Source organism: Acinonyx jubatus, chromosome A2 (assembly GCF_027475565.1).
Source record: "Acinonyx jubatus isolate Ajub_Pintada_27869175 chromosome A2, VMU_Ajub_asm_v1.0, whole genome shotgun sequence".
Lineage (NCBI taxonomy): Eukaryota > Metazoa > Chordata > Mammalia > Carnivora > Felidae > Acinonyx > Acinonyx jubatus.
In genome coordinates, this window is record NC_069383.1 from 152,424,776 (window position 1) to 152,449,432 (window position 24,657).

The 24,657-nt window shown below is 53.4% G+C and overlaps 3 protein-coding genes across 8 annotated transcripts in view; 2 read left to right on the plus strand and 1 right to left on the minus strand.

Moving 5' to 3' along the window:
- PDE4C (phosphodiesterase 4C) overlaps positions 1 to 6,225 on the plus strand; it is a 30,412-nt gene extending 24,187 nt beyond the window's left edge. For all 3 annotated transcript variants that reach the window (XM_027038381.2, XM_027038383.2, XM_027038382.2), the window contains 6 exons: positions 151 to 315; positions 402 to 501; positions 1,114 to 1,268; positions 2,760 to 2,882; positions 3,141 to 3,323; positions 3,887 to 6,225. In XM_027038381.2, the coding sequence (XP_026894182.2) occupies positions 151 to 315; positions 402 to 501; positions 1,114 to 1,268; positions 2,760 to 2,882; positions 3,141 to 3,323; positions 3,887 to 4,282 (1,122 nt within the window). In that variant the 3' untranslated portion in view covers positions 4,283 to 6,225. The remainder of the gene's footprint in view (positions 1 to 150; positions 316 to 401; positions 502 to 1,113; positions 1,269 to 2,759; positions 2,883 to 3,140; positions 3,324 to 3,886) is intronic.
- Positions 6,226 to 9,694: 3,469 nt separating this feature from the next.
- RAB3A (RAB3A, member RAS oncogene family) lies at positions 9,695 to 14,934 on the plus strand. Of its 2 annotated transcripts, XM_053219619.1 has the most exons (6): positions 9,695 to 9,868; positions 10,220 to 10,303; positions 11,040 to 11,267; positions 12,398 to 12,516; positions 13,093 to 13,217; positions 14,082 to 14,934. In XM_053219619.1, exons 2-6 carry the CDS (start codon positions 10,292 to 10,294, stop codon positions 14,270 to 14,272), a joined length of 675 nt encoding a protein of 224 aa, XP_053075594.1. In that variant the 5' UTR covers positions 9,695 to 9,868; positions 10,220 to 10,291; the 3' UTR covers positions 14,273 to 14,934. The 2 variants fall into 2 exon arrangements, with proteins under 2 accessions (XP_053075594.1, XP_014921075.1); XM_015065589.3 differs by lacking the exon at positions 10,220 to 10,303.
- A 51-nt stretch (positions 14,935 to 14,985) lies between these two features.
- MPV17L2 (MPV17 mitochondrial inner membrane protein like 2) lies at positions 14,986 to 17,726 on the minus strand. 3 transcript variants are annotated; one of them, XM_015065590.3, is made up of 5 exons: positions 17,329 to 17,726; positions 16,501 to 16,671; positions 15,687 to 15,763; positions 15,466 to 15,594; positions 14,986 to 15,262 (listed from the first exon to the last, which is right to left on the minus strand). In XM_015065590.3, exons 1-5 carry the CDS (start codon positions 17,513 to 17,515, stop codon positions 15,233 to 15,235), a joined length of 594 nt encoding a protein of 197 aa, XP_014921076.3. In that variant the 5' UTR covers positions 17,516 to 17,726; the 3' UTR covers positions 14,986 to 15,232. The 3 variants fall into 3 exon arrangements, with proteins under 3 accessions (XP_014921076.3, XP_026894179.1, XP_026894178.1); XM_027038378.2 differs by having other exon boundaries at positions 15,378 to 15,594; positions 17,329 to 17,724; XM_027038377.2 differs by having other exon boundaries at positions 14,986 to 15,594; positions 17,329 to 17,723.
- Between the last annotated feature and the right edge of the window lie 6,931 nt (positions 17,727 to 24,657).

Consider the following 24,657-nt stretch of genomic DNA (forward strand, 5'->3'; position numbering starts at 1 on the left):
AAGGGAGTTCGGAGGGAGAGCAGGGAGGGCGTCCTGGAAGAGGGGGCACTTGAGGGACGGATAGGAGCTCAGAAGGAGAGAAGGCATAGGAACGGTGTGTGCTGCTGCCCCAGAGGCCAAGGCCTTGACTGGAGGCCTGTGATGGACCAGGAACGAGACCTGCTCAAGACATTTCAGATCCCAGCAGACACACTCGTCACCTACCTTCTGACGTTGGAGAGTCACTACCATGCCGATGTGGCCTACCACAACAGCCTACACGCCGCCGACGTGGCTCAGTCCACGCACGTGCTGCTGGCCACACCTGCCCTTGAGGTACTACCCTAAGTGTAGAGGCAGCCAGGGTGGGTGCAGGGTGCAGGGAGCCCACCCCCTACTTCTCACGCCTCCTGCCTGCCCAGGCCGTTTTCACAGACCTGGAAGTCCTGGCTGCTATCTTCGCAAGCGCCATCCACGACGTGGACCACCCTGGGGTCTCCAACCAGTTTCTCGTTAACACCAGTGAGTCGGGGGTGGGGCCCCACCTGTCAATCACCCGACCCCAGACCCACCCATTCCCGCTCTGAGCCTAATTTCCCCGTTTGTCAAATGGCTGGGACAGCCCTTCCCTTTGGTGCTCAGAGCAGTTCCAGGTACGCAGTAGGTGCTCAATATGTGAGACAATAACAAACGTGGCAGAGCTGATCCGGGGCCACAAAGGTTTGAAAGTTCGGGGTCCTTTGAGATGTCGGAAAAACTCAGATAATTACTAGGCGCCTCTTGTATACATCCTTGGAGAGCCTGGGATGAGAGTGGAGCCTTCTTACTCAACCAGCCCAGAGTCCAGTAAGACGGTGACTCAGTTGTTCATTCAACTGGCACTCAGTGCGCACTGCCTCCTGCCACGCCGACGCCTCAAGGGGTCCCCGGTCTCGAGGAGGGAGATCTGAACACCGATGTCCCCGGACCTGCAGTCAGGGCAGGGCTAGGGGGAAAGACAGAATTCTAGAGGGCTTCGCGGAATGGAGGGCATTAGAGTTGGGGCCTTCGTGCGCGAGTAGGAGTTTGCCTACCAACTCCTTTGGGTGGAGGTGGTGGGTGGACAGGTCTTGAGGCTCTCTGCCTCCCCCACAGACTCAGAGCTTGCGCTCATGTACAACGATGCCTCCGTGCTGGAGAACCACCACCTGGCCGTGGGCTTCAAGCTGCTGCAGGCAGAGAACTGTGACATCTTCCAGAATCTCAGTGCCAAGCAGCGGCTGAGTCTGCGCAGGATGGTCATCGACATGGTGAGGACACGGCTGTGAACGGGATGGGGGTGATCTTGGCCTGGCTGGGGGTTCGGTTGGACCTGGACATGTCTCCGCTCTGAACCTGAGCTTCCTCCTCTGTAAAATGGGGCAGCGACCATCCAAGCCCTGGGTGAGGGTCACCAGACCCCTGGTTGGGGGAATGAAATCCTGGCAGAGTTTCATAAACTGAGTTTCTGGGGTTCCAGGTGCAACTCTGTGCTGAGCCGTAAGTCTGTCCATTTGGTATTTTTCAGATCAAAAGACAGCAGTAGGCTTTGGGGTCTTGTGTCTCATTCGTTAATTATTTTACTTATTATTATTATTTTAATTAAGTAGGCTCCACGCCCAACATGGGGTTTGAACTCACGATCCTGAGATCAAGAGTCGCATGCTCTGCAGACTGAACCAGCCAAGCGCCCCTCTTTCATTAATTTAACAAGCGTTTATTGGACACCTCTTGTGTGCTTGCCCTGTGCCAATGACCAGTAGGAGACTCAATGGCCTGTGGAGGAGACTCGATGGCCTGTGAGGGAGAGGGACCCACAGGCAGAGCCACGATGAGAGAACCCAGAGATGGAGCCGTGATGGGGGGAGGCAGGGGAGTACTCAAGGTTGGGGAGGGCTTCCCCAGGAGGGAACACTGAAATTGGCAGGACTCGCAGGGTGTGGCGGCCATGAGGTAGGGAAGAGTGTTTCTAGCAGAGGGAACAGCTCAGAGGAAACCAAGAATTAAAAGTTTGGTGAGGTGGTCTTGACTTGGGGCCTTGGGCAATAGGTACCCCTGGTAGGAACATCATTTCGGGCAGGTGGGAGGTTTGGGGAGAACTTTTGAGATTTTTCTTTGATTCTCAGAGGAGCCCACGCACTGTGTGTGGATCACTCCTGGGCTGGCTGTGCTTGGGTCCAGTGAAACTGATTATCACTATTTTTTTCAGTTAAGTTGAAACAGCTGTGCTCAGAGCTGAACTTCCCTCCAAAAGTCTGAAAACAGCCCTTCTGGCCGCACGGTGGCCACAGGGGGGTTGGGGGGGCACCAAAGGCAGGTCCTTGCTGGTTTCAGATCCACCTGTGGCTCCCGTGGCCCTCTGAATAAATCCCCCACTCCTCCCTGAGACTCATCGCTCCCCTCAGCTGCCATCGCAACTGCCTCCTCTGTGTTCCTCAGCTCACCCAGCACCAGGGCCTTTGCACAGGCTATGCCCTCTGCTGGGCTTCACCACTGCCCTCGGGCACCCCAGCCCCCGGTTTAATTTCTCTCCCTGTGCCCTGTCCCATGGGTGGGATGTACCCTCACGAACCCAGCAACCTTGGAGAAGGGACCGTTGACTCAGCTCCTCTGGTGAACTGAGTTTGCAGTGAATCTTGTGACATTCCCCCATTTCACAGATGAGGGTCCTGAGGCTCAGAGGGCTAAGGAGCAGAGTGGGCGTGGGGTCTGGAAGGTGGGGCGGGCGCAGTCCTCATCCTCGTCATCTTGTCTGCTCCCAGGTGCTGGCCACGGACATGTCCAAACACATGAACCTCCTGGCCGATCTCAAGACCATGGTGGAGACCAAGAAGGTGACAAGCCTTGGAGTCCTGCTGTTGGACAACTATTCTGACCGCATCCAGGTGTGTGTCCAGATGGGCCCTGGAGCCTCGGTTTCCACGGCTCTCACCTAGCTTTGCTTACGAAGCACCAGCTGTGCAGCCAGCTTGAAGAAACGGAGGCACCCAGAGCCACACGCCGATGCCTTGGCCCTTCTTTCCCACCCGGGCCTCAGTTTCCCCACCCGTAAGATGGGGGTGTTCGTGGCGCCAGCCTCTTGCGGAGGCTACCAGGCCTGAGAGTGGCCCGGCCCGAGCCCTCCCGAGCCTTGGTCTCCCCAGGTCTTGCAGAATCTGGTACACTGTGCTGACCTCAGCAACCCCACCAAGCCGCTGGAGCTGTACCGCCGGTGGACCGACCGCATCATGGCCGAGTTCTTCCAGCAGGGCGACCGGGAGCGTGAATCAGGCCTGGATATCAGCCCCATGTGTGACAAGCACACCGCCTCGGTGGAGAAGTCCCAGGTGTGAGGGCCCCTGGGCTGAGCCACCAGCAGGCACCGGGGATAGGGGAGGGAAACGCTGGGTGAGCCGACCGCGGGAGTCCTGGCTTGACCACAGCTGGCCAGTGAGGGGAAGTGGCCTCAGGGTGAGGTCTGCCCTGGGCTGTGTGGAGTCAGTCCCGGGAGGCATTCCCTCTGGACTGCGGGGAGAGAGATCCGTTGCAGGGGGGGAGGGATCCGTACGGGAGGAGTTTGGAAATACCTGTTTGGGTGCCGTGGAGGCGGGGGGAACCTGGAGGGGCTCCCAGTCTGGGGACCACATACATCCGGCCCTGAGGGGAGGTGACAGGGATGAGGTAGGGAGAAAGACTTAGGGGTTGAGGGAGACCAGAAGGGGCAGGAGCGGTTTCCCAGAGGAGGGGCTGTTTGAAGAGGGTTTTGAAGGATGAGTAGGAGTTGGGAGCTGGCATTCCAGACAGAGGGAACAAGCAGGGCAGAGGCCTGGAGGCCGGACCAGGTCTAGGTTCCACGGTGACTCACGCCACAGCTACCTTCCCCACCTCTCTGCCCTGTATCAACCCACAGGTGGGTTTCATTGATTACATTGCACACCCACTGTGGGAGACGTGGGCTGATCTCGTGCACCCAGACGCACAGGACCTGTTGGATACACTGGAGGACAACCGTGAGTGGTACCAGAGCAAGATCCCCTGCAGTCCTGTGGATCTCACCCGCCCCGAGCAGGGTGGCCCCGACAGGTTCCAGTTTGAGCTGACTCTGGAGGAGGCAGAAGAAGAGGAGGAGGAGGAGGAGGAGGGACCAACATTGGACACGGAGGTCTCGGAGTCACCTGACACTGAGCTGCTGGTCCCTGAGGCCAGCCCAGACCCTGGGGCCCTACCCCTGGACAACCAGAGGCCTGTGGGCAAGCCCTGCGTGGACCATGAGGCCAGTGTGATGGCTGAGCCCTTCGGGACCTAATGGCTCCTGATTGGGTGGGTGGGCCTTTGAGGAAGAGGTCCGAGGTGGCCCCTGCCTTGCCTCTGTCCCCCGTCCCCACCACCCCTACCACTGAGGGAGAAAACCAAGCTTTTAGTTCTAGGCAGGCCTCACGGTCAAAGCGAAGGCAGCTGGCTGGGGGCCAGTCTGGACCTGGATTTGCTGAGAGAGCTCTCCAAGGGGCTGGGCTGGAGGCAGCGTCTCCCAGCACCCTTGGGATCTCTCCCTCCTGGGCTTCCACCCCCGGTGTGGAAAGAGGGTGTCTTGCCAGGCCCCTTGTCCACCTTCTCCAGTGTGTCCACCTTCTCCACTCTTGAAGGACATCCATCACTTGGTTCGTTCACCCTTTATCACATGTTTATTGGGCACCTGCTGTGTGCCGGGCCGGGCCCGCTGCGTGCTTCTAGGGTAGCCGTGCACGAGGGGGTGGGGAGGCAGCCCCCAGGCGATGCACCCCCACCTCAGGCGCCTCGCCTTCATCTGCCAGGCAGCTCCACGCAAGAGATTGGAAACTCGAACGGGAGAATTTTCAGCACGAAAGCTTTGTCCCAGACCCGATTCTGGCTCAGGAGCTCCGGTCGGGACCAATACGGAGCAGGAAAGAGGGTTCTGTGCCGGGAACTGTCTCTGAAGACTGACTTAGCTTATGACCGCCTGTGCACTCACTGGTTGTTGCTTTAAGTGGCTGTAGTTTCTGTCCTCGGGTCTGTGGGTTCTGTTCTCTCTAGCCCCAGGACCCCTGCCGCCCGCCTTTTCTCCCTCTTACAGAACAGCAACAAAGCACAGAATCCGCCCCCTCCCCCAACGGCAAATCTCTACACCTCCTGTTTCTGAGGATCCCCCAGACTCCCTGTAGGGGGAAGGGGGCCTCTGACGCTTTCTTTCCAGGCACAGCCCCTTCTGGGCCTCAGTTTCCCCTCCATGGCCTGATCCTAGTACTTGGGTAAACTTTGGTTGGAGGGTGGTGTCCGTGACCTCTCCGAAATATCTTAGAAACGTGGGGCACTGAACGTGTCTCTGGGGTTAAATAAACCTATCACCCAAAATTAATGCCGCGCCCATCTCAGGGATGGGGAAACGGGGTTGCAAAGAGGGCCGTTTGGCCTGCTGGGCCACGCAGTTGGGCGCTGGACAGTAGCCAGCGGCGCCCCCTGGCGGACGGAGGCACGGAAGGGAGGCGGGGCGAATTCGGGCATTCTCCTCGCCTTACCCGCCGTTTCTCGGCTCCCCGCGTCGTCGAGCTCATGCTGAAGGGGCCTGCTCTGTGCTCCAGGATCAGGTTCGATTCCCGCCTCCAGAAGCCTCAGTATCTCCCCGCCCCGCCCCTCGTCGCCTGCCTGAAGAATCATACATGACACAAGTCATCAAGCAGCCCCTGGCTTCAAGGACAGCTGGCTTCATTCCTAAATAATTCCCTTGATGATTCCATCCCACTGATATGATTCATCCTCATCACAAGTAATGATCAAATTCCACAGAGGGAGAATTAAAATTCATCTGGGTCACGAACTTGGTGCGTTTCCTTCCAGACTTTTGAAAGGCAGAGATTTAGGGGCGCCTGGGTGGCTCAGTGGGTTAAGTGTCCAACTTCGGCTCAGGTCATGATCTCACGGTTGGTGAGTTCGAGCCCCGCATCGGGCTCTGTGCTGACAGCTCGCAGCCTGGAGCCTGCTTCGGATTCTGTGTCTCCCTCTCTCTCTCTCTCTCTGCCCCTCTCCTGCTCGTTCTCTGTCTTTCAAAAATGAATACACATTAGAAAAAATTAAAAAAATAAATAAAAGGCAGAGATTTAGGGGATTTGTATTTATAATTATTTCTCCCTCCCCCCCTTTACTTACAAGTAATATGTGTTTACTGTAGAGAATTTGGAAATAATGGAAACATAAAAAGAGAATAAAATTCTGCTATAACCTTCCTGTAGATCATCTGCCTTCAGCCTCTCACCTTATTTCCCCATTTTTATTTTGTTTTTGTTTGTTTTTTTTTTTTCTCTCCACCTATTTATAAGAACATATGTTCCCCTTCAATTTGGGTCACAGGCATCTCTCTCCCTCCTACTGACCGCACTCCACCCATGCTGGCTTTCCATACCCCAAGTTATGGCCCCACCTCAGGGCCTTTGCACATACCGTGCCAAACCACCTGGATTGCTTCACCCCCACCCTCATTCTCACTGGTTGGGTCTCAGCTCAGCGTCTCCTCCCCTGCATGGTCCTTCCTGGCCCTCCATCCCAGGCTGGCACTCGTGGAAGTTCTCGAGGATTCTTGGATTCATGTCCACCATCGTCTCCACACCCTGATCCCCCTAGGCCTGGGCCAGGCCCACCACACCATCCTCAGTATCCCCTAGAGATGAATATTGACAACTTCGAGTCTCTTAACCTCTCTGAGCTTGAGAAGAGTGTGTCCTGAGCCACGCACCGAGCTACCTGCTTGAGGTGCACATTAACTCTGTCTCTTCCTTCTCCCATTTCTCAGATGTAGAAACTGAGGCCTGCAGAGGGGTGAGCGAAGTTGCTCACATGTTCAAGGTCCCCCACTTTCTCCCGCTTAGGGTTCTTACCAAGGGACACAGTTTTTGCCTCTGTGGCCTACTCTGTACCTGAAGAGGGAGGTTGGAGAAGGGCTTCAGGGCTCCTTGGAACTTTTGGCCCTTGTGACCTCCTAGGGTGACTCTCAGGGCCTCAGTTTGCCCTTTCTCTTAAGGAGATGTTGCCTGGGCCTCTCCTTGGAAAGGAGAGTTGGAAAGAGGCTGTCCCTTGAGCTTGTTTAGTGAACATTTGCTGTTCCCTCTTTCTGGAGGGAACAGCTCGTTCTTCACGTTCCTGCTCAAATGGCACTTCTTAACAGAGGTTCCCTAGCCTCCGTGGCCAAAGGCAGCCTCTCTCCAATCATTCATTCATACATGTCCTACCATCACAGGGCACTTACTGTGTCCACAGGTCTAGGTGCCGGGGACACCAATCCCTGTCTCTCAGAACTCTCAGATGGCTGATGGATAAACAAGTCAAATAATTATTTCTGATGGGGATGTCTCAGGAGAAGGAGAAACATGGCAACGTGATAGGAAGGTGACCCGAAATGGGAGGTGGGTGTCCATCCGAGATCTGAAGGGGGTGAGGGAGCCAGGCTTGGAAGGAGGTGGGGGAAGTGTGCTCCAGGCAGCGGGAACAGCAGATGCAAAGGCCCTGAGGTAGGGTTGCACCTGGAACGAGAGGGAGTATCTGACTGGAGGAGAAAGATGAGACGGGAAGGTAGCTGGTGAGAGGCAGCTGGCTGGAGGGCCTGGGCTGTCGGGTGGAGTCTAGACTTTACTCTGAGTAGGGTGGGACCTGGGAGGATTTAAGGCCTCTGTGTCACCAGGTCTGGTCTCCCCTGCTGTCCAGCATTTCCCCCATTCAACCATCCCTAATTCTGGAGTGGAATGCTCTTCGTCAACAATAAATGCCTTGCATTATTTTTACTTTAAAATACAAATTCCCAGGGCGCCTGGGTGGCTCAGTCAGTTAAGCATCCGACTTCGGCTCTCACGTCAGGATTTGGTGGTTCATGGTTTCCAGCCCCACCTGCGGCTCTGCACTGACAGCTCAGAGCCTGCTTCGGATTCTGTGTCTCCCTCTCTCTGTCCCTCCCCTGCTCACGCTCTGTCCCTCCCTCTCTCAAAAAGAAATAAACATGAAAAAATAAAAATAAATACAAATAAAATAAAACAAAATAAAACACAAATTCCTCTGTGCAGACGCTGGTACACAGTGTTGTGGGCTATTTCTGAGCGCCACCCACGTACAAAGCCCAGAGCAAGCGTTTGGGAGGTCAGGGAGCCAAGAAGCCTCACGCGTCCTTACCTCCGCCGGGGGTGTGGGCCGGTTCCTGTCCCAGCGCGCTTGGGGCCCCACTGACTGCCGGTCTGGGGGTGGGGGAGATTGGGGGTAAATTTATTTTTGTTTATTTTTTTATGCTTTTCTGAATTTCCCAACTCTCCGCAGTAGGTTCGTAATACTTTTATAGTGCGATTGGAGGAGAGGGACAAAAATGTTACCCTTAATAAAAATAAATGCCAGCGGAACGCGAGGGACGCCCCGAACTTCCAGGGGGCGGGGGAGGGGGGGGCGGATCCAGGCGCTAAGTTATTCTGGTCTTTAGGCGCCTCCGCAGCTGGCAAGCTTTTTATAAACAGGACGAAACCCACCCCCTGCCATCCCCTCCATCAGCGCCCGGGGAGGAATCAAAGAATCAGGATTCTCTTGGGGCCACGCTCCTCCTGCTGGGTCTGGGGACCGGAGTTGAGGGGCAGGGATCCAAAACGGGGGAAAGGGTCTTGTTCTCCTGCCCCCCCCCCTCCAATTCTGACATTTCCCCCTCAAGATTTGGGAGGATAAATGAGCAGCTCAGCCCCCAAAGTCTCCAATCTCTTGAGTCTTCTTTCCCCAGATAGAGGGAGTGGGTCCCCTGTCTAAGTCAGTGACCAGGCACGGGTAAAGCATCTTCCAGCCCCATCTTTATGGCTGGGTATTTGAACCTCGCTCAGACCCTCCCTGTTTCCTGGTTTCTTGTTTTTTTTTGTTTTTTGTTTTTTGTTTTTTTTTTTTTTAAATGCAGGCAGGCTTTGGGCATTTAGGAGGTAGGCCGTTTCTCTGCCCCACTTCAGCACGGTCTTCGAATTTTTCTCCGGAAAGTGGGGCGCAGGGAGAGGAGGGGTTCCTGTAGTGTCAGCCCCTTCCTTCTTTTCTAGGAAGTGGTTCTCTTGATCCCTATTTCTTCTTTCTTCTTTTTCATCTCAGAAACGGGATCGGGCATCTACCAGCCCGGTCCTCTTTGGGGATCTTACACCTCGGAAATTGGTCTCTCTTGACCCCTATCTCCGCTTTTTCTTCATTTGTACTTATTTTGAACCCCATAAATAGGGGACATGGAACATCTCTCGGATGTCTGCTCCTCTTTTCTGAAATTGGGAATAGAGTGTTTTTAACAAGAGGTCGCGGTCCGCTGAAGTCTCAGGCCAAAGGCGGGCGGGGGCGGGGGCGGGGAACGGGAACGCCCCCTGAAGACCCAGGCTTAGCAAAGGAAGGCCTCAACCTCTCATCCCTGCAACCATATGGGAACCATTATTGGACAAGAGCAGAAAGGTGATTATCTCTGATCGGCTATTCAGTCCGTCGCTCCGGAGCTTGAGCCAGTGACAGGACGCCACTCGCCCCCGCCTCCATGACGCAAGCAGGGGGCGGGGCAGGTAGGCACCGCCCCCGCGCATTATTGGCTGAGCACACTGGTCCCCGCCCCGTTCGTGGGTTAATCTGCGTGGGAGCCCCGCCCCCTGGCTCTGTGTGCGTCAGTGGGCTACTTCTCCAAGCGCGGCTCCGCCCCAGGATGGCGTCACGGCTACATCTGCATATGAGGCCCCGCCTCACTCTTTGCAGGACGTCACCGCGGACTGCAGGGGCCTGAGCCGCTGCTGCCGCCGCCGCTGCCCCTGTCGCGCAGCCCCATATCAACTCACGGGGGCCCTGTCACCACAGCTGCCGAAAAGTCGCCACCGCTAGGGTCACCACCGCATCGGTGCAGGGCACGGTGAGTTCCCGGGCGGCCTGGTTCGCCGCCTCAGCGAACACCTACATAACCTTCATTTGACTGATGGGCTTGCAGGGTAGGGGACGAGGTTGGCTAGGGTCAAATGGGAAGAAGGGTGCGGCGATCACAGCCCTTGTAAGGGTAGGGCCCTGGTTCCTCCTACCTGCCGGAATCTCACCCCCACCCCCCACCCTCGGCCTCTGCGGCGGAGGGGGAGGGGAGGCGAGTGCCTTGCGGGAAGCTTTGCGCGCGGGAGGTTCTGTGCGTGCGCGTGCGCGTGGTGTGAACACACGTGTGCGCGCCCGTCTGTGCCGGCGTGTTTGTGTGCATACCCTTTTGCTTATGTACCAGGGTATGCTCGTGTGACCCTGTGGGTGTCCCGACTCCCGTGAGTGCGTGCTGCACGCGTGTGGAAGGAGACGCATGGACTGTGATGTACATGCACGCCGTGTCCATACGTGCACTGGAATGCGTGCCCGCGTGGGTGACGTGTACACGCCTGCATGGGTGGAGGGCGTCCTGCGCACGGGTGGGCTTGTCACATTTGTATATGCGTGTTGGTGTGCAGACAAGTGTCTGCGTCTCTTTCCTGTGCGTCGAGTGTATTCGACTCTCATGTGCACACGCGTGTACGGCTGTGTTCCCTGCTGCGTGCACGTGAACGTGTGCACGCCCTGTGCCTGTCACATGACCAGCTGCTTTAGCCCGATCTCTCCTATCTTGGGAGTCTAGGGGAAGGGGGTGCTGCGACTCGCATCCCCGCGGGATCGTACACGCGTGTGCACGTGCGCCCGAGCAGCTCCGTTCTGAGGAACATGAGTGATTGATGGGGGGCGGGGCCGGCTGCAGTCACCCCTACCCGCCTAGCCTTAGGGTTTAGGATTACAGTCGGACCTGGGACCTGGGCCGAGGGCGTGCTGGAGGGGCTTGCTGGGGTGTCCCTACCCCCACCTCTCTGAGCTCCTCCTCTGACACTTCCGGCCTTTCAAGGTCACCGCCGTCCTTTGCCACGGCCCCACCATTAGCACTGGGGCTTCTAATGAGATAAGGGTAATCTCAAAACACTAGTCCCCCTCAAGAGCTCTGGAGTTCTCTGCACCCTGTGCCTGGGGCTTAGGCAGTTGGTGGTGGAAGGGGACTCCTCAACCTCACCTACACCCCACACACCCAGATGGCGTCTGCCACAGACTCACGCTATGGGCAGAAGGAGTCCTCGGACCAGAACTTCGACTACATGTTCAAGATCCTCATCATTGGCAACAGCAGCGTGGGCAAGACGTCTTTCCTATTCCGCTATGCAGACGATTCCTTCACGCCTGCTTTTGTCAGCACTGTGGGCATAGACTTCAAGGTCAAGACCATCTACCGCAACGACAAGAGGATCAAGCTGCAGATCTGGGTGGGTCCAGCTGGGGAGCTCCTGTCTCTCACTTTCCCTTCCCAGAAAAGCAGCCCCAGCTTTGTCTGTTCCCTGTCTGGATTCATTCGTTCACACACTGGGCATTTATCAGGTGCCTCCTGTGTATCCGGGAGCCAGAGGCCCAGAATAGAGTGCTGTTGTTCTCCCATGGGTGCCTAATCACTGCTCTCTGGGTGTGGGGAAGGAGCAAATGCTGGGTCCTTTCCTATGCCTTGCTATTGTCAAGAGCATCACTTGGCTTGGTGCCTCAGTTTCCCCATCTTTAAGCTCTTTCATGAGTCTGTATTCGGTTTCAGCTGGATCTTGGCCTCCCAACCTCATTCCCTGGGACAGGAGCAGGCACTTTCCCCCGGGGTCTACTGGTCACCTCCCTTAACCCCACAGAGGCCTGAGGGAACCTGTTAAATCCCAAGTCAGAGCCTTCCCTTCTCTGTTTCTTGCTCTCCCATGGCCCCTACCTCACTCAGGGTAAAACCCATACCTGTCCCCTGGCTTAGGAGTAACCCCTCTCCCCCGGTCTGGGAGCCCCTGCCTGGTCAGTCTCCTTCCACCTCCGCCTCCTTACTGTTCCTCACATGTTCCAGGCACAGACCCACTTCAGGGCCATTGCCTGGGCTGTGCCTTTTGCCTGGATTGTCTCTCCCTTAATCCCCACATGGGTCCCTCCTCCTTTCCTTCAGCTTTTAAAACCATACCCTCGCCTGCACTGCCTGTCCTTCCTTGTCCAATTTTATCTTTCTCCTCGGTCTTTATCACCCTCCAACATAGGATACGTTTTCTTCTTTTTTATGTGTTTATCGTCTGTTTCCTATCCCGGGTTGTCAGTTTCACAAGGCAGTGATTTTTGTCCATTTTGTTAACCGCTGTGCCCCCAGTGCCACGCACAGGGTGTGGCACAGGTCACTGCCCAGGTATGTTGAAGGAGTGATGGAATGATTCTGTAGGTGCCTGCTTCTGGAGGATGATGGAGCACGATGTACGTGGCCAGTCTGCTTTCCCTGAGCCACCTCTGGTCCCCAGGGGGGCTGGGCTGGACAACCTCAGGGCTTATTTCCATTCTGAGGAGCTTATGTGTGGGTCCTCTCTGACCCCTGTCTTTTCTTCCCCAGGACACAGCAGGGCAAGAGCGATACCGGACCATCACCACGGCCTACTACCGGGGTGCCATGGGCTTTATCCTCATGTACGACATTACCAACGAGGAGTCCTTCAACGCCGTGCAGGACTGGTGAGCACACCCCATCCCCTCGCAGACTGTCTTCAGAACTGGGTTTGATGCGAAGCCCCAGCTGCCCTGGCAGAAATGTAAATACAATACTAGATTCTCAGACCTGCTGTCAGTCTGTAATCATTAAAGCTTGGTAGCATTGGCTCGAACTAAGGGGAAAAAAAAGGGTTTCATTTCAGATGGAAGAATGAAATATGAAACATGTAGAGAGAAAAAATCAGGGCGGGGGCAGAGAATAGGACAGTTCTCATAGGTGAAAGGATATAAACGTTTACATTCCTGCCCAAAGTAATGCTAAGTTTTAAGGAAATTTCTGAGTTTGCAGAGGAGGGAGAAATTCTCTCTGGGCGACAGGGATCTGGGAAGGAGGGCTGCTTGAAAGGGGTTTCGAAGGTCTGGGAGCCTCAGAAGTGTGTTCCTGGCAGGACACAGGCTGGAAGGAGGGACCAAGTCTGCCAAGTTCAAGGAATAATCAGGAGGTGGGGGACTAGAGTGGGGTGAGGGAGGGAGGAGACAAAAGGACGCTGGAGGCAGGATCCTCCCAGCCCTGACCCCACCTGTCACCGCCTCCTCCAGGTCGACCCAGATCAAGACCTACTCATGGGACAATGCCCAGGTGCTGCTGGTGGGGAACAAGTGTGACATGGAAGATGAACGGGTGGTGTCATCGGAACGTGGCCGGCAGTTGGCTGACCACCTTGGTGAGTGACTCGTGGGGCCGCACACCTCCAGGCTAGGAAAGCGACAGCGAGGCCCTGAAAGGGAGGGGACGTGTCCAAGATCTCACAGCAGCCAGGACAGGGCCTGGATTTGAATGCAGACAATTCACACTTTCTGCAAATGGCCCTGATCCAGAAGCCGTGAGATGGACCTTGATGGATGCATAGGAGTTCACCAGGCAGGGAGTTACTGATTCATTCAGATCCCCTCGCTGCCCGGCCTCCTGTCGGGTTGCTGGGCCTGAAGGACCTCGTTTTACGGGGGGCTGGGGGAGTGCCTGGGGAGGGGGGCAAGCTCTGCCTGGAGTAGGGAAGACCTGGGGGAAGGCACTGGATCTGGTGCTTGAGCAAAGGGTGCTCTCTCGGGCAGAGGGAACAACTTAGGCAAAGGCCACAGGTGGGGGAGATCGTGGGTGTTTTGGCGAGTCATTTCACACGGCGGGGCCACGGGGGCCACTTGGAGGAAACGTGGCCGATCGTGCAGGGTCCGAACCACACGGATCCTCCGGAGAGGCCGCAGGGAACCAGAGGGTACATAAGCGGGGGAGGGCACGGGCGGATGGGAATGTCAGATGCTGCCAGGGTCAGTGCACAGGCTGGGTCGGCCGGCGGGAGCAAGGAAGTAGGTCTTGCCAGGGGCCTGGAGACCAGAAGGGACCGTCTGAGGGTGCGGGAAGGAATACGAGCAACAGGGCCCACCCGGCCTAGTGTTGCTTCCCTAGAGGGCTTGTTGGTGCCTTTGACAGGTGGTCGGCACTGGGGATCTCCAGATGTTCCCTGCCCTCAGAGAAGGGGCTCTGGGAGGCAGAAGACCAGGGTCCTCACCCCTCCCTTCCCAAACCACAGGCTTTGAGTTCTTTGAGGCAAGCGCCAAGGACAACATTAATGTCAAGCAGACCTTTGAGCGCCTGGTGGACGTCATCTGTGAGAAGATGTCCGAGTCATTGGACACGGCCGACCCTGCAGTCACGGGTGCCAAGCAGGGCCCACAGCTCACGGACCAGCAGGCGCCTCCGCACCAGGACTGCGCCTGCTGAGAGCTGCCCTGCCCCCACCCCTGCCCTCCCCACCCCCCCGGGCCTGATCCAGCCCCCACTGGCCGAGGGCGCGAGACCTCTGCCCCCACTTGGCCCCTCACCCTTATTTATTATTGTAGTTATTTATTTATTTATTGGAGATGTCCCCCAGGGGCACGGGCTCCCTGCCCATCCCACGTCCCACCCTGTACATACAGCCCTGTCCCCACTCTGCCGTGGCGTGTCGTGGCCCTGTGAACTCACCGCTTCCCCTCCTCTCAAGACCCCACCTTTTTTAAAATTCACCCCCCATCGAGAGTTACTGGTTTTGAAGAGGGGGCCCGATGACACCCCAGGGCAGGCTCATTGGGTGATGGGAGGTAGTCTTGTTGGCCAGCCTCTTGGCTGTGACTTGCTGGGCCAAGGCCACTCTGGCGGGGGGGGGGGGGTCTCAGCATGGACCATGGGGTGGATCAGAGCCAGGCAGTGACCCACCTGGCTCCTCACCCCCAAAGTTTTACCCTTTTTTAGAGGTGAGGGCTGCTGTGGGTACTCGCCACCCTGGGACCCCCCCAAAACACCAGACCTGCTCGGACGTCATGAGTGTCAAACGTGCCCCTCGGATCCCCAGGAGATGTCATGACCACACTACACACACCCAATAAAGTGAATGGATGACGCCATGTCCCTATGAGTGCCGGCCTGCCAACGGTGGCCTTGGTCATCCACAGCAATTTCAATGACAAGATAATTTAATAGAATTTCCACAGCCCGTGACCCGAGCAGGATACTGGAGGCCACTCGGCCCCGCCTAAGGCCCCAGATTCTGGAGGTCAACTCCAGGCTCGGCCCTGCTCTAAGGGCATGGGCTGTGTCCCCACCTTGGGCCCAGGGTCCGTCCGTGCAAGAAGGTCTGGTCACACACCCCTCTGGACTCCTCCTCGCCAAGTGAGCACTCATCCTCCAGTCTTGTGGCTGGGCTCAATCTTTCAGGAAAGACTCAGCAGGGACCTGGTCAAGGTCACATCAAACAGCAGAGAGGGGCTCGGTCTTTACCCTGCTGGTGATCAGCTCCCCACCCACCTACTGTGGTTTGTGGACTGTCACAGGCACAGGAGGACCTCACCGTGGAGAGCAGATGCATTGCCGTTGGGGGTTCACACGTGTGGCCCCTGAGGAGTCCCCTGGGTGCCTGGTGCACCCACCGTGCTCACCCGGTACTTCAGGTAGGAGAGGTACGTGTCCCAGCCCAGCGTCAAACCATTGATGTAGGTGACTCGGAACTGGCTGGGCACGAAGAGAAAATTCACCAGCTGCGCGGCTGGCCAAACGCACCAGTCGGCCTGAGGGGAGGGGCGGAGTGTGGTCAGGGGCAGGGCCTTGAGGGCGTGGCTTCGAGGGAAAGGCGGGGCCCGAGGGGGTGGGCGTTGCCCACCTTGTAGAATTCCCAGAACTTGTCCCGCAGCTCCTGGCAGCTCTCATCCAGGGTTTGGCCCTCCAGGCAGCCAAGGCCTGGGAAGGAAACCAAAAAATGGGAGTGTCAGAGGCTGGGGAGTACCGGTGATAGAGTAGATGGGGCAGGAGCCCTGAAGGCCAGTGTCCCCGGCAGACAGACCATGTTTTAAAAGCCTTGTGGTGGGAAGGGCCACACACAGCAGAGTGGCTGGGGTGGAGAACAAGTCGGTTGCAGTGAGAGAGAGGTTATAAATAAACACGCACCCCAAAGGATGAAAATGCACCCTTCCTGAGGCTGTTTTATTTCCTGCCTTCCACAGAGGAAACAGCCTGGGGGGAAGGGGTGGGGAGGATGGGGGAAACTCATCCTAGAGTCAAGGGCTGGATGACTGCACCCCATCAACATCAACCCCCTGCACCCCATCAACATCAACCCCAGCCCCAGCAACTCTTCCTTCAGCCCCAGGGCCTTTACACGGGCAGTTCTTCATGCCTGCTGGCTCCTTCAGGTCTCAGCTGAGTGTCCTCTCCTTTGGGCAGCCCTCCCAACCATTGCCTTGGGCCCACCTGATCCTGTCCTCATCCCTCCTACACTAAGGATCATTGTCTGATTCTGCCGTTCATACCTGCCCCCGACGGGTCTGTCCTGTTACCACTGGGACACAGCACCCAGGCCCGAGCCACTCACAGAAGAGCACGTCAGAAAGGCACCTCAGCATCCTTCTTAACACAAAGCTGGCTATGCCCCTCCTGACGTATGGAGGGGCAAAGCCCAAGCTCACAAGGCTCCTTACCTAAGAAGTACCAGACGCCTAGCATGGGAGAGGCCACCAGCTGGTCGATGAGGACCTTCCTGAGGACGTTTGGGAGGCCACGGAGGCCGGACGCTGGGAGCAGGTGGTCCAGCCAGAGGTACCAGTAGTGCAGGAAGGGGCCCATACTGCAGCCCACTGCAAACATGCTAGCTGAGAGCAGTCCAAGAGTCGGGGAGGGGGGCGGGGAGGGCACGTCAGGCAAGCAAATCCCCCCATCCATTCCCTCCCTGGTTAACCTCCCTCCCTGATTAACCTGAAGTTCTCCCTGAGCCCAGCCGTACGATCTTCCATTACAAGCCCCACTGCCAGGCACCGTCCCAGTGGCTCCTCTCCCGTTTTCTCTCATCCCCTTCACCACCCTCTGAGCAGGTTCTACCGCTGCCCTGCTCTCCGGACGAGGAAACAGGCACAGCGGGTTGGGAAGCGTGGGGCCAGGGCACAATCCCAGGCTGACTGGGTCCGGAGGCTGAGATCTCGACTACCCTGGGTGCGGTTTGGTCTCTGTGCAGAAGGGAGGGAAGCTGACAAGGGGATGAGTGGGGACGAGGCCTGGCGGGTGGAAGCGGACAGAAACTGGATATGGGAGGAGGCAGGGACCAGGAAGTAGGAGGAGATGGGAGACCTGGAGTGGGGACGGGACAGAGACCCCGAGGTGGAGACCCGAGGGTGGGTTTTGAGGGTCTCGGGTGCACGCCAAGGTCAAGGGTCCTGCTGGGAATTAGGGCCACGGGTCAGGGATCTCCAAATCTGAGGTTGGGGCCAAAGATCCTAGGGGGCCAGGGGCCAGTATAGCGCCGGCCTCCTCACCTGAGCGCCGCGGGTCGAATTTCTGGCCAGGCTGGGCGCGGACCTCCCAGGATTGGCGCACGCCGTCCCCGGCCGCCATGAGAGCACCGCAGCCCAGCGTGTTGGTGACGAGCAGCGCACGACCTTGGAACAGGGGCTGCCCCACGGCCCACAGACCGCGCAGCCAGCGCCTGCCGCCGGAAGCCATAGCCCGCCGCTACTCTGGAACCCGCGCCGGGATCGCCGCCCTCCCGGTGCTGGCCAATCGCACTCTGTCTTCGCTTTCTGCACGCCCGCCCCAGCCCTCGCCAGTCAATCACTGACCGCAGGTCGCTCAATTTTGCGGGCCTCGAGAGGTATTAGCCAATAAAAGACCGGCATCCCATCCCCGGGCCGATCGCTGAATGAAGCCAGTCGTGGCCTTCCGCACCCAACGGACCAATCGCAAATAGGCGTCTCTCTGCAACACGCATATCAAAGGCTGACTGTCCCTCGTTTCCCCGCCCCTTTCTGCGTCGGCCAATGGACAGCCGTCGCCACACTCTTACCGACCAACCCACTACTGCACTGACCAATCACAGACAAGCGTTATGCCGGCGAATCACTGCCGGTTGTCCCGCCTCCTGTGTTGAGATGGTCAATTTTGTTCTCATTTTTAGTTACCCTCCAGGTTCTCAGATTCTCCCGGAATTCCTGAGAAGGAAGGAATGCGACCCGTGACCACGACCGCTCCCGCGGCAGAAGTCTAATCCCGCAGAGACTCACGGAACTGGGGGAGAGATACAGTTCTGATACGCGCGCGGCCCAGTTGGAGGCTGATCCGGACATTGACCTTGGTCCTGACTTTAGCTGGGTATCTGACCTCAGTTCCAGAATAATAACAATTAAAACGTTAGGCACCGTTCTGGGCACATTACATGCATTAATTTATTTCCCAGCAGTTATACAAACAATTATATCCCTATTTTACCTCCCGTGTTCCTGTAGGGGAAAATAGGAGTTTCAGTGGAAAGCTGTGGCTTAGAAGGAGCCAGGGTGTCGCAAACTGTGGCCTGTGGGCCAAATCCTATTGCTGTTTTTAAGTGTGTGAAATAGGTGAAATAAAATTTCTGGACCCGAGAGAATCCGTTTTGAAGCTCCATTTTACTTTGCAACTAATGAACTCTTGAGCTGGGCTGGACAGCAATCGTTTTACAAGCAGTTGCTCATAAAATTTTTAAGAGTTTGCTTCCCCACATGAGAGGGACACTTTTCTGGTTACTCAGGAATCTGTGCTTCCTGAAGTGTGATTCTGGGACCCCGGATTAAAGCCTTTGTTCCTTTTCAGTTCCTTTTCACCTCCTTTTCTCAGTTTACAAATGGTTGGGGAAACAAATCAAAATAAGATTCCATAACATGAAAATTACACGAAAATCAAATTTCTGGATCCGTAAATAAAATTCTATTGGAACAGAGACATGCTCATTCTGTTTCTGTATTGTCTATCCTCACTACAATGAGGAGTTGCAACAAAGACTGTGGTCTGCAACAACTAAACTATTTTGCTATATGCCCCTATACAATAAAAAAATTATTGGGGCGCTGGCTGGCTCAGTTGGTGAAGCGTATGGCTCTCGAACGGGTTGTGAGTTTGAGCCCCACTTTGTGGAGATTACTTAAAAATAAAATCTAAATTAAAAAAAATGTTTTTTAAACCCTTCAGGGGTTTCTGATTTTGATGTCTATGGAAGATTTTTTATAAACTCTGTAGTTACATGATTACAGGGAAAAATAATTTTTGCTTTGAGACATGCAAATGAATTCAGCCAGGTGGAGAGACACTTCCCCTAATCTTTGTTCCATTGATTTGCACATTTATTTTACTATTCCTAATTTGCTTCTTGTTTGGATCCCCTCTGAAATGGTTTTAACATCTGACCGGTTCTCCTCATTAATAACGAGTTAACATGGGGCGCCTGAGTGGCTCAGTCGGTTGAGTGTCTGACTTCAGCTCAGGTCATGATCGCACGGTCTGTGAGTTCCCGCCCAGAGTCAGGCCCAAGTCAGGCTCTGTGCCGGCAGCTCAGCTCAGAGCCTGGAGCCTGCTTCAGGTTCTGTGTCTTCCTCTCTCTCTCTCTGCCCCTTCCCCACTTGCACTCTGTCTCCCTCTCTCAAAAATAAAATAAAAACATTAAAAAATGTACAATTTCCCGTGCTTAAAAAAATGAGTTAATAATTTTTAACATGTGCTCATTTTTTTTTTATCTGTAGGAGAGTTGTGATTTTACCTTTCCTTTTTTTTTTTTTTTTTTGGAAAATTGTCCTTTGGCACTCCCTATTGCTGTCAAGTGCCACAGCCTGGTATTCCAGGCACTAGATTTTACTGCATCTTGGTGGAAAAACCTCCAAAATGGCCCAAAGGTGGGGAAAACATCACACTGTTCACAGGACAGAGTCAGGTAGGCTTTGTCAATAGGCAAGTACATTTCATGGTGGCTACGGTTGTGATGATTCCCAAGGGGTAAGATAATTTCACTGTTTATTGTTCTCGCCTTTGTTCTCCTCTCTATAGATGTGTGCTTTGCCTTTGATGCCTTTATGATGGATATTGTCACCTGCATTGGGGGTGTGAGAGTCTGGGAATTTGGCTTTATGGTCTGACCATTTGATCATTTCTATCGGAAGATTCCTAGTTGCTGGCTGAGAGACAATGGGAGATCAATGAATAATTTCATAGAAAAGGGCGTCTGAGCGGCTCATCCCTATATGCTTTAGTTGCTTTTCCATCATTGCCTCCCTGTGTTCAACCTAGTAAAGAAGCACTTGGGCCTAATTATTTCTCGAGTCTTCCTTTTTCTCATAAGGGCTCCCACGTGTGTGTAAATAAAATCCACGTGCTTTTAATCTGCTTGGTGTTAGTCTCAGCCGGAGGCTGTCCTGCTTGGTAACCAGGATGGTGTAACATTGGCTGGGACTCCGTTGGCACTGGGTCTGCAGTTGGGAGGTCCCGGGGCCCGATGAAGCCAGCAGTAGGTAAGATTTCTTACCTCATTTGCCTTCTGGATCTCTGGCTCTAGTGCCTGGTGGGGAGAGGATGCTAAAAATTTCTCTTTGTTCCCTTCTGGGTTCCGATTGGCGAGAGGAAAGCATTCGGAAGGACTAGCTCTTTGGATTCTGCGTGACTCTTGTAAATTTGGTTTTGAAGGGTGCCTGGCGGGGCCTCAGTCAGTTAAGTATCTCAGTTTTGGCTCTGGTCATGATCTCCCGGTTCAGGCCCCACGTTCAGTTCAGCTCTGCTCTGATTGCCTGGAGCCCTCTTGCGATCCTCTGTCTCCCTCTCTCTGTCTCTCCTCCGCTTGCTCTGTATCTGTCTGTTTCAAAAAAAATAAATAATAAAAATAAACTTCAAAAATTTTCTGGTTTTGGGTACCCGCTTGTTAATCCCTCCCTCCCAGCTGTTGTTTTCCTGTTTGTCCCCTTTTGTGGGCTGAAAGCTTGGCTTGGCTTTCTGCCTGCCTGTTGTCAGGTCTGGGTGCTGCAGGGGACCAACCATCAGGTTAGGAGCCCTGAGAACATGTCAAGGGCCAGCCAGAAACGTGGGTCGCACCCCATTTGTGGTTAGGGTCGTTGCCAGCTCTCTGGAGAATGTCTGTCCTGTTGGCTGTCTTTGAGAGTGGCTCTGGATCTTGGGAAGAATGAACTTTTGTGCCCTCCTTGGGGACACCTCTTATGTCCCTGGTTAGGTCATAAAAGGCTTTGGTTTGGGTTTTGATTTTTTTTTTTTTTGACGTTTATTTATTTTTTGAGAGACAGCGAACGGAGGAGGGGCAGAGAGAGAGACATACACACCCAGAATACGAGGCAGGCTCCAGGCTCTGAGCTGTCAGCACAGAGCCTGACACAGGGCTCGAACCCACGAGCTGAGAGATCATGATCTGAGCTGAAGTCGGACACTTAACCGACTAAACCACCCAGGCGCCTCCGGGTTTGGGTTTTGAATCACTTGGAACAGGTATGCTTCTGTTTAAAAAAATAATAATAAGATTTCAATAGCGCCAGAAAAATTTACTGTTTGAGCTGAAGCCTGATAAGATATTTAAAAGGACTTTTTTTTTTCATTATTATTATTCTTAAAGGAACTCGATGGACAGAAATTGGCCTAAGGAGGCTGATATTCTGAGGCTGTTAGGAACTATTTTCAAAGCCTTCTCTCCTAAGCTAAAATGGGAATATATACTCAGAGGGCCACTTGGGAACAAACCGGCATGTGAAATCTCTTAAAAATCTTCTTTGCAAATATTAGTAACTCGGTCCATCTGCCAGAAACATAGTTTGGAGTCAACTATTAAAATAATTTTATTTTTAAATCTATTTTTTAATTTAACTTTTTATTTTTTTTTAAAGTAAGCTCGATGCCTGTGTGGGGTCTGAACTCACAGCCCCAAGATCAAGAGTCACATGCTCCACTGACTCAGCCAGCTGGGCATCCCCTGAACTATTTTTTTTTCAAACACGTGAGTTTTGTTATTCCTGTACCTGTGTCATGGCTAAAATTTAAAAATAGGAGCTATAAGATCTCTGATTGTATCTGTCTCTATGTTTATGTGGCATTTTTCTACCTCCAGAACTATTGCTAAAAATTGTCAAAGAGCTCTATTTAATTGGCTTTTTATTTTATTTATCTTTTTTTTTTCAACATTTATTTATTTTTGGGACAGAGAGAGACAGAGCATGAACGGGGGAGGGGCAGAGAGAGAGGGAGACACAGAATCGGAAACAGGCTCCAGGCTCTGAGCCATCCGACGCAGGGCTCGAACTCACGGACCGCGAGATCGTGACCTGGCTGAAGTCGGACGCTTAACCGACTGCGCCACCCAGGCGCCCCTTTATTTATCTTATTTATTTTAGAGAGAGAATGTGAGTGAGTGAGGGGCAGAGAGAGAGAGGGAGAGTGAGTGAGGAGTCTGGAGCGGGTCTCGAACTCACGAACCGTGAAATCACGACCTGAGCAGAAGTCGGATGCTTCACCAACTGAGCCACCCAGATGCCCTTTAACTGACCTTTTAAAAAAATGCTTACATAAGTTAAGATTAGTCAAACGAGGTCGTTATCTCTGCGTTTAAGATTATAAAATGATAAATTCAACCCTAAGAACAAAACATATGATAAAAGTGAATGGTTTGCTTATATCAAGCATGATACTAAATAAAAAAGGAAGAGAGTCAGATGTTTAACTTTGTAGGTTCTTTGAGTCTGTGATTTTTTTTTTTTTTCAGAGAGTGCAAGTGGGGAGGGGTGGGGACGGGAGAGAGAGAGGGGGAGAGGGAGAGAGAATTTTAAGCAGGCTCCATGCTCATAGTGGATCAGAGTTGCACGCTCCACGGACTGAGCTACCCAGGTGTCCTGTGTCTGTGATTAAAAAAATTTTTTTTAACATTTATTTATTTTTGAGAGAGAGAGAGAGACAGAGCATGAGCAGGGGAGGGGCAGAGAGAAAGAGGGAGACACAGAATCGGAAGCAGGCTCCAGGCTCTGAGCTGTCAGCACAGAGCCCGATGCGCGGCTCGAACTCACAGACTGCGAGATCATGACCTGAGATGAAGTCGGTTGCTCAACTGACTGAGCCACCCAGGCACCCCTGTGACTTTTGATACTTACCTGATTTGTCAACAAGAAAGATAACTTAGGATGCTGGCTAGATGTTTCATGACTCATATGTTCACAAGTGATCTAAGCATAATTTTTAAAAACGAGTAACTTAAAAACATGTAAGTGGATAAAAGTTTATGAGTGAGCGTTTTGGACATAATTACGTCTTATGAAAAGTTTGCTCAAAAATAGTTTGCCAAATCTTTTGGGGAACTTGGAACCTTGAAGTTTTGCTAAGTTGGATGGTGGATGTTCATTGAATATCTAGATCCTTTCCAGATAAGATAAAATACTGAAACGTTACTTACTAAACTTATTGAAGATAGTCCCCTTTGGCTCCTGAATTTCTACAGAGGGTCTAAAGATATTTGGGCTAGTTTGTGAACATGACCTTTGTCCCATTGAAATATTGTACTGTAAGAAAGCATACACCTCTAGAAATTATGAAATGGCGGATTTACAGATTTGCTGATTTAGGGCAGAATGTTGGCCTGTTCTACAGTTTACAATTGTATACAGTTCTACAGTTTACTAATTGTATACAATTAGTGGTATATTATAATTGGTATAAGAAAACAAAACTATTATTAATCAGAGTATAGAAAAAAAAAAAACTCCTATATAAAGAATGCAAGGAAAATAGGATGTGTTTTGGTAGGAAATGTATGAGGTGTGAAGGATAAAGGAGAGTAATTTTGTCCTAGCTTAAAGGTATTTAAAGATTGTTTCGGGGCGCCTGGGTGGCTCAGTCGGTTAAGCCTCTGACTTTGGCTCAGGTCACGATCTCACAGTTCGTGGGTTCCAGCCCCGCATCGGGCTCTGTGCTGACAGCTCAGAGCCTGGATCCTGCTTCAGATTCTGTGTCTCCCTCTCTCTCTGTGCCACACCCCCCGCCCCCATGCTCTGTCTCTCTCTGTCTCTCAAAAAATGAATAACTGTTAAAAAAAAATTAAAAAAAAGATTGTTTTAAAATAAGAAAGAGGGGGGCTCCTTGCTGGCTCAGTTGGTAGAGCATGGGACTCTTGATCTCAGGGTTGTGAGTTCGAGCCCCACATTAGGTGTAGAGATTACTGAAAAATAAAATCTTTACAAAAAAATATGAACGAGGAAAACAAAGAACGAAAACCTAAGTAGATATAGAAAGTTGGAGAGGGAGAAAGAGAGGGAGAGAATTTTATCTTGTGCAGTCAAGTTGTCAAAAATCAAATGGATTTATTAGAAGGGTTTTAACAATGAGCTTCAATATCAATAGTGTACCTATGCAAACTGGAAGTTTTTTTGCTTTCTCTGTTAGTTTTTTTTTTTTTTTCATAAATATTCTTGGGACGGGCTCAAGCTAACCTGATGTGGGACTCAAACTCACCAACCGTGAGATCATGACCTGAGCCGAAGTCAGATGCTTAACCGACTGAGCCACCCAGGCGCCCACAGCTCCAGATTTTGCTGCTGGCGTGGTCTTTGCACTCTGTTCCTCTTGCCTGGAATGCGGGGATCCACCCCCCTGCCACTAGTGAACGCATTCTTTGAAACTCCCTAGACAAGATCCCTTCTCCACCTTCTGGCTCAACTCCTATTAGTGCGGGGTCAGCAAAAGGGAACAGTTAGTGTTGTGGGTTGAATTAATGAATACCTCCTCTGCCCAATGAACTCTTACTCACCCTTCAGAACCCGAGCCCCACTGCCGCTATTCCTACGCAGAGCCTTCACTCTCTCTCTGGGGTC